The 10,592-nt window shown below is 44.6% G+C and overlaps 1 protein-coding gene across 1 annotated transcript; it reads left to right on the forward strand.

Moving 5' to 3' along the window:
* Positions 1–449: 449 nt before the first annotated feature.
* Positions 450–10,592, forward strand: LOC100934288 (vitamin D 25-hydroxylase). Its single transcript, XM_003773576.3, has 5 exons — positions 450–784; positions 4,975–5,116; positions 6,264–6,896; positions 7,608–7,937; positions 9,924–10,592. Exons 1-5 carry the CDS (start codon positions 515–517, stop codon positions 10,097–10,099), a joined length of 1,551 nt encoding a protein of 516 aa, XP_003773624.1. The 5' UTR covers positions 450–514; the 3' UTR covers positions 10,100–10,592.

The following is a 10,592-nucleotide window of genomic DNA, read 5'->3' on the forward strand; positions in this document are numbered from 1 at the left end:
GATATGGGGGGAGGGGGAGGAAGGGGAGAATCGCATAGATGACCATCAAGGAACCAGCAAGCTGCCATCTTCAGTGATGCAGGAAGCGAAGCTAGAGATTACAGAGACGAGGACCGAACGTTGCTTTGCGCTTTTTAAACTGCTGACTGTGTGATCTTGGACGAGTCCCCTTGTTTCCGAATTGCTCATCAGTCTAACGAGATTGTTGGTAGGTGAAATGCTGAAGTCCCTATCGTTTCTATTTATTGATTCTGTAAGCTGTTTTACATCTGTAAAATGGGGGAATTAACGCTTATCAAACCACTGTCCCTGCCCTCGACGAAGGAGGCAACGTGCCCAGCCTTGGCAGGGCGGAGCGGGTGGTGGACCCGTCACCTAGTAACCTCTCCGGGCCGGCAGCCAATGGGAGGCGCCGCACTATTGGGCAGGTTTAACGTCACGAGCCGGCGGCCAACAGGAGCGTGGCGCGGGGCTTGGGAGGCCCGCAAGGGAAGGATGGCACGGAGCTCGTGCCATGCGGGTCCTTAGCGGGGGCGCCGGGGGCGCCGGGGGCCCCGGGGGCCCGGGGATCTCGGGGATCTCGGGGGCGGCCGCCCTGGGTGGCGCAGCCCTCCTCATTCTCCTGCTGCTGCTGCTGCTGCTGCTGCTGCTCCGGCCCAAGCGGCCGGCCAGCTTCCCCCCGGGCCCCGCCGGACTGCCGCTCCTCGGCAACATCTTCTCCCTGGCCGCCTCCGCGCAGCTGCCGCACGTCTACATGGAGCAGCAGAGCCACGTGCACGGCCAGGTACCGCTTCCGCGCCGGGCCTCGGCCCAGCCGCCAGCCCGAGCCCGGCCCGGGAGACGCGAGGTTGCCGGGTCCGAGCTCCGCCCCGGGGCGGCCCCTCCCCTCTCCCCGTGGCCAATTACCCACGTTCTCCTAGTGGCCACCTGCTGTGGCCACCGCCTTTTGTCCCTTCGGTCAACCCCCGCCTTCCTCCTATTTACCCCCCCACACACAAAATACCTGGCTGGTGACCCCCGTGAGCGGCGCCCGCCGGGCCGCGTGGACTTTAGAACGCTGCGGCCTCCGCTCCGTCGGCCCGGGGTTAATCGTTAATTGGACTTGTTCTCCGACAAGTCTGAGCTGCGATCTGAGCCTGCCCGGGGCTCAGCTCGGGGCTCCTGCCCGCGCCTGAGCTGCCTGTCTGTGTGTGTCTGTATCTGTGTCTCTTGTCTCTGCCTTTCTTTATCTCTGACTCTTTCTCTGTCTCTGTATCTGTGTCTCTTGTCTCTGCCTTTTTTGTCTCTTTCTCTGTCTCTGTCTGTATCTGTGTCTCTTGTCTCTGCCTCTCTTTATCTCTGTCTCTGTATCTGTGTCTCTTGTCTCTGCCTCTCTTTATCTCTGTCTCTGTATCTGTGTCTCTTGTCTCTGCCTCTCTTTATCTCTGTCTCTGTATCTGTGTCTCTTGTCTCTGCCTTTCTTTATCTCTGTCTTTTTCTCTGTCTCTGTCTTCTCCTTTCTGCCCCTATGTCTGTTTTTGTGTCTGTCCCTGTCTCTCAGTCTCTGTCTCCTCGGTCTCTCTCAATCTCTGTCCCCATCTCTTTGTCTCTCTTTATCTCCCTCTCTCCCTCCCTCTCTCTTTCTCTTCCCTTCTTCTTCCCTTATTGGTTTCCTTTATAACTAATCACTTATATGCAGTGTTTATGCATTGAAAAAAATGATTCTCAGAGAATCTGGCACATCTCCATGTCATAGTGGATAGAGCTAAGGACCGGGTCAGGAAGACTCCTGAGTTCAAATCTGGCCTCAGTCACTTACTAACTGTGTGACCCTGGGCAAGTCACTTTACCCTGCTTGCCAAACCACTCCAGTATCTTTGCCAAGAACACCCCCCAAAGAGCCCTTGTTTTATTGTTGTGTTGTTTTTAATTGTGACTTCCTTTATAGTAATTACTTTACAAATGTTTACTATTACTATTAAATAAGGGGAGGTCCTATTACTTAGAATGGTGGGAGAAATGTAGAAATGGAGAGAGTTCACTTGTAGCTGGGAGAATCAGTGAATAACATTGTTATTTGAAACTTGTAATTGGACAGTTCTGTTGTTTTAAGAGTAATCTGTAGGACTTCCTAAAAGTATCCCTGCTCTGCTCAGTGATTGTATTGGAACCAAAAATGAAAACACTAAACAGGAGGCAGTCTGGGGAATTTTAAGAAAACAAATCTTAGCCAAAACTTGTGATTGGAAGAAATGGATGGAAGGAAGGAAGGGAGGGAAAGGAAAGAAAAAAAAGGGAGGAAAGAGAAATGAGAGGAGGGAAGGAAAGGAGGAAGAGGTTTCAGCATTTACTTTGCATAAATCATTGTGATAAGTACCTGGGCTACAAATAGAAGAACAAGAATGATCACATTCTAATGGAGGGTGGAGTTGGGGTACAGGCAACAGGATATAGGAAGATTCAGCCATGAGTCTATAAGCAAAGGTCCAGGAGCCCAGACCTTACAGGGTAAAGCTAATAGTAATGCATCTGCTTTAATGTCCCCTCCAATGATAGAGCCATATTCGTTTCCCATGTTGAATCACTTGACAACACCAAAGATTTTGGTGATTAGTACTTTCTTTTGGAGGGTTACAGCACCCACAGAGGCTGGTGGCCTGGTCCCCTCTCCTCGGTGGTTGCTTGTGTGCTCTTCTGTGATGGATGGCTCATGGCTGGTGGGTGGTTCCTTCTGTTCCTGGGGTTCTTGGGTTTAGAATCCTGGCCTGGTTCCACCAGGTTCTGAAGGGACATTGTAGTTGAAGGAGGTGGCAGTGGTTTGATCTGCCTGGCATTTTTGAGGGCACTTACTTGGCTACTTCAGGTAAGTAGGCTGGAGGCTTGACTGTCATCAGTGATCATCCATCAAGCCAAAAACATTTATTACATGACTGGAATGTGGCAGACAGGCTCACCATTATTGAAGCCATTGCAATAATCCAGGCGTGAAGTGATAATGGCCCATGCTCCAGGTGGAGCAGTGTCAGAAAAGGGGTGAGAGAGAGAGAGGAGGTTCCCAGGTTGGGCACCTGAGGCACTGGGTGCTGCCCTCTGGTTTTTGTTGTTAGGGAAAAAAGGAGGTGGGGAGTATTTAGAGGAAAAGATGATGACTTGAGTTTTAGACACCATGAGTTTTCCTTGTCTTCTGGATATCCAATTCTGGGTGTCTGAAGGGCAGGTGGGAGATGGGAGATTGGAGGTCAGCAGGACCACTTCTTAGTAATAATGCCCTTTATACCCAATTCACTATCTTCACAACAGTTCTATGAGACATTAGCTAGTAACATCATGTCTTTTTATAGAAGACAAAACCTGCCACCTAGCAGAGACTCTCCTTGTTAAGTATTTAAAAGGCCTCTCATTTATAAGCCACTTGACTTATAAATGTGGTTTTTAACTATGTAAAATCAATTATGATTTTAACTGCAATCCATCAATAATACTATCTATCTTCTAGTTCCGCTCCATACAATCTGACTGATTGGACTTTCTCAGGCAGCTAACCTACTACCCAGTAATAAGCAGTAATAAGCAATTGCCAAACACAGAAATCTTCCAGTGTCACAGCCTCCCCTTCCTATAGAAGCCACCCCAAACCTCAGCTTTGCACATTGAGGGTACCAGGCCCACCCTCTGCCTGAACATGTTCCACATCCTCTGGTCAACAGAGTAAATCTTGGCTAATTAGAGACTTGGGAACACGTCTGTTATCAATTAATATCTGAATCATGTCATCTCATGTCATATTCCTATGTTTCTATGGTGTAGAACAAAGATTTTCGCCTCTCTGTGTGGCTTCAGAGTTTCTGAAATGCTTTAAATTTGTCAGTTTTCAAAGCTCTTTCACATCTTCTGTGTTGTCACAATAACTCTGTGGAATAGGAAATCCAGAAATATGTTGATTTATGGGAGGAAACTGATGTTCGGATGAGTTAAGCAACTTGGAAAATCACTTTTGCAGATGAATGGAGCAGAGACTGGAGTGGAGAGAGTTAAAACTATAATTGGTTATACATAGTTAAAAAACACATTTATAAGTCAAAGTGGCTTATAAATGAAAGGCCTTTTAAATACTTCACAAAGGGAGAGAATCTCTGCTAGTGATGGAGGTGGCAGTTTTGCTGAACCCAGCAAGAATGGAACAGTGAGAAGAGCAGTCACGGACAGGAGTCCCAGAGCCTGGCTTCAAGGGCCAGCTCTGCCATCAACTTAAGTCCCTTCTCCTGGAGCTAGTGTCTTCTATAAAAACCATAATGTTTTACCAGCTAATGTCTCATAGAACTGTTGTGAAGAAAGTGAATTGAGTATAAAGGGCAGTTATGAAGAGTGGGTGTGAAACTGGTATGCTCAGGTACATTAATAAATAAGTCATGATGAAATAATGAATCAGAGTAAACAAAAATCTGCGCAAAGAGGTCATTAGTCAAAACAATGCTCAGCTCTGTGTGGAAATGAGAAAGAAGGGATCTCAGAACTTCTCTTCCCACAATTGGTACACTTCTCACTGACCCAGGTGGAAAATGACTTAAACTGTGATCGAGCTGAAATGGACTTATGATTATTTGCTCCAACCCTATTTACCCCCATTTAACAGAGGATAAACTAAGCCCAGAGTTTGGCCCGACTTGTGTGAGGTCACCCAGTTAGAGGTGGTGGATCACATCTCCTGATCCCTCACCCTGTGTTCGCTTCTTTATGCCCATTGAGCCAAGGAGGATGCTGTACATGGTGCAGGGTTTAGCAGAAAGGAAATCTTTATGGTCCTCCTAAGACCTCATCTGTTGCCATCAATGCTTGCTGGTCAACTACTGAAGCTTGGAAAAGCACCTAAACATACTTCTGGATAGTAATTCTGACTCCGATAAAACTTGGAAAAGAATATAAAGATTTCATTAATGTTCTTTCCCCAGATGACATATTCAAATTCTGGGTTTTTTTCTTATTCTTTTTCCAAAGATTTTCAGTTTGGATCTTGGAGGTTTGTTCACTGTGGTCTTGAATGGCTATGATATAGTAAAAGAATGTCTTGTTCATCAAAGTGAAATTTTTGCAGACAGACCTGCTCTCCCGCTGTTCAAGAAGCTGACCAATATGGGAGGTATGTGTATTTTCAATTATTAAGGACTTACTAAATGATAAAAGGTCTATGCCATGCACAAACCAAAATACTCTTCATATACAGACTTGGACAAATGAAATGATATTTGTAAATCTGCTTAGTGCAGGGCCTATTGCGTGTACTTTTAAAGGTTTTTTTTCTCCTCTCACCTTGGGCACCCTCCCTGAGTTGTAGTTCCTCATATAGAAAATGGAAATAATATTTGTACAACTTTCTTAATGGAGTTATTGTCAGTATCACATGACTTGATATAGGTCAAGTTCCTCATAATCCTTAAGCAGCATTTAAACCCTAAGTGAATATTTGAATTTTTATCCATTTTTCATCTTAGTATATCCCAATTTATTAAAGGAAAACAGATGATTTAATCTATTCAACAAACATTTATTAAATCCCCTTAATATGATGAAAATATCATGGTCCATATCCTTCAGGAACATTTTCTCTTCCAATAGAGGAAATGATACAAATGGGAGAGGAGGTATAAATCAGAGAGATTTTAAGAAATTTGAATAGGAAAAACTCTTCAGGAAATCAGAAGAGGGCTCCTGGAGGAAATGGCACATGAGTTGGGCCTTGAAGAAAAGGAAATTGGTAAACAGAGATGGGAGAACATTGGGTGCAATGGGGACAGAGTCTGCAAATATGGAAAGATGGGAGAGGCCAGAATGAAAGTAGAGAATGATTCTATGCCTGGCTGAGTTTATGAAAAAGCATGGAATGGGTTGAGGTGAGGAGGGCAAATTGGAGCCACACTGGGGAAGTGCCTTTTTATTCTGTTCATTGGGCAAAAACCACTATATGTGTGAGAGCGAGGAGTGACGGGATCAAAACTGGGTCAAGATATAGTCTGAAAGGTGATGGATCAGAGAGAACAAGAGGAGACTTAAGGCAAGTGGCAGCAGGTGGCTTGAACCCACAGTGGCAGAAGACAAGAAAAAACAGATGGGGACCTGGAGCAGACAGAGGAAGAGGTGGGTTTGGAAGAGAAATGAGGATTTTATGTTGAATTCTCTGAGCTTCCAGTTGAAGGGAATGTTCTGGGACCTTGGAGATCTAGATTCAGACACAGGCTGTGTGTGCATGATAGGGAAAAGGGCGATAACTGGTTCAATCTTCCCTGTAGGTTTGCTCAATGCCACGTACGGCCGGGGCTGGGTAGACCACCGAAGGCTAGCCGTGAACAGCTTTCGCTGCTTTGGCTCTGGTCAGAAATCCTTTGAATCCAAAATCCTTGAAGAAGCCAAGTGCTTTGTTGATGCCATTGACACTTATAAAGGGAAACCCTTTGACCTTAAGCAGTTGATAACAAACGCGGTTTCGAACATCACCAACATAATTATTTTTGGAGAACGTTTTTCCTATGAAGACACAGAATTTCAGCACATGATTGAGATCTTCAGTGAGAATGTGGAGCTGGCTGCCAGTGCCTCTGTCTTCTTGTATAATTCTTTCCCCTGGATCGGCATCTTCCCCTTTGGGAAACACCAGCAACTTTTTAAGAATGCAGCTGTGGTCTACGATTTTCTCTCTAGAATTATCGAAAAAGTGTCTGCCAACAGAAAACCACAATCACCTCAGCATTTCGTCGATGCATATTTAGATGAGATGGATAAAGGCAGAAATGACCCAGGCTCTACATATTCCAAGGAAAATCTGATTTTCTCTGTAGGGGAGCTTATCATCGCTGGAACAGAAACCACCACCAATGTACTGAGATGGGCAGTTCTTTTTATGGGCCTTTATCCCAATATTCAAGGTGAGAAATCTGCCTGAAACTTTGGTGCCCTCTGAATGGAGGAGGGAGTGGGATAGAGCTCAGATGCCAAGGAAAGGGCACTTGATATGAACTCATGGGTTCATTATCTACCTGTGGGAACTTGGGTGAATCATTTAATCTCTTTGGACGTTTCCTCAACTGCCAAATGAGGGATTTGGACTAAACTTCTGAGTTCAGGCCCCTTTCAGCTCTAAGCCTTCAACTGATAAGATGAGCCACATTTGGGGCTGTTTGTATCAAAGTATAGATTAAACATAGTCCTGACTGAGGAAGAGGAAGACAAACTTTTTTTCTCCCAAAATATAACATTTTCCCTTTAGGGTCTGTTCCCTTGTTAAAATTTAAGAGTTCTGTTGTATACACAAAATTCTTGGTTGCCCCCAAATACTATTTGGGAGTGCCAGAGAGTCTAGGAAGTGTGTTTTTATTGTACTTAATTGTCTGCACAGCTGTTCTAGTTGGGGGTCGTGTGTTCCATTATCCCCTTTTAAAACATAGGGAAACAAAAGGAGGAAAAAAAATCTGTATGGGAGCATCAGCCTGAAATCTACTTATTTAGAATAATCTCAGGGCTGTCCAGTGGTATCTTCAACCTCGGGTTACAAAGGGCTTCATATATGAGGTCAAAATATTGTAAAACTTTATGAGTTTAATAATTTCCTTATAACTTGCACCCTTTTCCTCTAACAGGACAAGTCCATAAAGAGATTGATTTAATTGTGGGACCCAATAGGACACCTTCTTTGGAGGACAAAGCCCAAATGCCATTTACTGAGGCAGTTTTGCATGAAGTTTTACGGTTCTGTAATGTAGTCCCCCTGGGTATTTTCCATGCAACTTCTCAAGATACAGTTGTACGTGGTTATTCTATTCCTCGGGGTACTACAGTCATTACAAATCTTTATTCCGTTCACTTTGACAAAAAGTACTGGAAAAACCCAGAAGTTTTTTATCCAGAACGATTTCTGGACAGCCACGGACAGTTTGTTAAGAAAGAAGCGCTGGTTCCTTTCTCACTAGGTAAGATATACCTGGATATGAGGGTCTCTGGTCTGTAACAAGAAGTTTTCCTGGTGACCTCCTCACAAAAGAGCCAAGCCCAGGAGTTTCTTGAGAGAGGGTCTTTGTGAATAGCCATTGGTCAAAGTAATGAGAAAGTTATTTTTAAAATGTAATTAATCTGGGTTTTGGAACAAACCTGGCCATTCTCCTCCTTCCCTCAGAGTTATTGTAAAGAAAGCTTTTTTGTCAGTGCTGATGCACTCAAGAAATGGTGCTGTCATGTTAATAGTAGTAATATGTTCTTAGTCCATCCATTGTCATCATTCTTGGAATTTGTAGAGCACCGTAAGGGTTGTAAAGCATTTGGACACACATTATCTCATTTTATTCTCGTAACACCCTGGGAGAGGCACTATTATCACCCCCATCTTACAGATATGGAAACTGAGGAGATGGAGATTAAAGTGACTTGCTGGGAGACATATAGCTAGTAAGTTCCTGAGTTTAGGATTTGAACTCAGATCTTCTAAGCACCAAAGTTAGCTCTCGATCCACTGTGCTACACAGAAGCCCAAGTAAGAATTGAAAGGACTATGGAGATCATCAATGAATCAAACTTTTGTTAGGTTCCTTCTATGAGTCAAGTTACTGTGGTAAGCACTAGGGAATGCAGAAAGAGGCAAAAGACAGTCCTTAAGGAGCTTTACAATCTTAACAGGTGAGACAACATGCACACACACAAAATAAGCTATAAATAGGATAAATGAGAAATAACTCTCAGAAGGCATCAGAATTAAAAGGGATTGGGAACAGCTTTCAGTAAAAAAAAAAAAAAAAATGGGGTTTTAGGTGGGACCTACTTAAAGGAAGCCAGGAAATTTACTAGGCAAGGATTAGGAGGAAGAGCATCCAGTTTGGGGGAAAGTCTGGAGCAGAAAGGGTTGTGTCTTGTTCCTGAAACAAACTAGGCCAGTGTCACTAGATGGAAGAATACAGAGTGAGGAGTAAAGTGTTAGAAGCCTGGAAAATTAGGAGGGGACTGGGTTCTGAAGGGCTCTGAACACCAAAAAGAGCATTTTGTATTGGTCCGGAAGGTGATTGATAGAGAGCCGTGCAGTTCATTTTATAGAGAGGTGACATGGCCAGACCAGGGCTTTAGGAAAAAAATCTTGACTAAATGGATGGGGAAAGGCTTGAGGCAGGCTGGTGAGCTCCCAGAGTTAAGTAGTATGGAGGGAAAAGAGAAGGGGGCCCAGGACAGGACAGAACTCTGCTTAGTGGATATGACCAGGAGGAGGAGCAGGCAAAGGAACAGAGGAGTGTTCAGACAGGTAGCAAGAAGCAGGAGAGATGGGTGTCCAGAAAACCTAGCTAGGAGAGTCAGGGGCAAGATGGTGATCACCACTGTCAAGAAGAAGGAGGATCAAAAAAAGGAGGATCAAGAAAAGATCATCCCTTAACAAGAAGGGAAACTGAGTCCCTGAGAGTGCAAGGCTTACCCAAGGTCGCCCAGTACTTGAACAGCAGAATCAGACCCCCGTCCCACATTTTTTTCACCCGAGTTAGCTTCCCTGCTGGAAAACAGCTGAGGGATGCATTTGGTCCTTGACATGGATTTAGCTTTTTTCGGGAGCCCAGAGATGTCCTGTGACTGACAGAGCAGCTCTGGAGCACTGTGCCACCCAGTAAAACCTAAGCCCCTCAGCTGGGGGAGGGGTGTTCTCCAGCTGCCCTCCTCAGTCCTGCAATCATTACCGAGCACCTCTTGGGCCCCCGAGAAGCAAGCTTGAAGGTCTGGCCCCTGAGTCTGACACCATTGCCAAAGCATCCTTCATTCTGTAAGAGCTGGACCTGACCCATAGGAGACAATGTTTATGGATTAATCAGTACCACTGAATTCATTATCCTAACACCTCCAATTCTATGTAATGTGTTTAGGAGAAGAGGGAGGAGAAAGCACTGTTTGATCTTGGAAAAAGACTGATTTTTCCCCCTTCTCTTCAGGAAGAAGACATTGTCTTGGAGAACAGCTGGCTAGGATGGAGATGTTTTTGTTTTTCACATCATTGCTTCAGCGATTCCACTTGCATTTTCCACCCGAGGTAGTTCCAAATCTCAAACCCAAATTAGGCATGACATTGCAGCCACTACCGTACCTCCTCTGTGCAGAAAGACGGTAGCCAGAGTGGAGTTATGTATTTATAGACCATAAAGGAGTCTGCCTTCTGCTCAGAATATGAACACTAGCCCCATTCTCTTAATTTTACTTGAAACTATTTTCAAAAATCTAAATTGAGAAACACAAAGTAGTTTTTAAAATATATGTGTGCCCCCAGACCCACCTTTCTAACTCTGCCCACTTTTTAATCTAGATTCTTGATTTTCTGGGAATGCAGAGAGGGGATGTCCTCTGCCCTCTCTCTTTGGGGACAGTGTTTGTTAGAGAAGGAAAAAATAAAAAACAAGATTCCAAGGCAGGGATTGGGGGGGGGGGTGCGGAGGAAGGGGGTGTTTGGTGGTGAATGGGATTTGGATCTTTCAACAAATTCTGGTCTTTCTCTTTACCTGGCTTCAGGGAAGGTTCCTTGCCCTCAAAATGGAAGAGTTTAGTTAATATTAAATAATGACACTTCTGTTTGTAAAATAAAAGTGACTGGTTTGTCTCTTGGGATT

Source organism: Sarcophilus harrisii, chromosome 6, assembly GCF_902635505.1.
Source record: "Sarcophilus harrisii chromosome 6, mSarHar1.11, whole genome shotgun sequence".
NCBI lineage: Eukaryota > Metazoa > Chordata > Mammalia > Dasyuromorphia > Dasyuridae > Sarcophilus > Sarcophilus harrisii.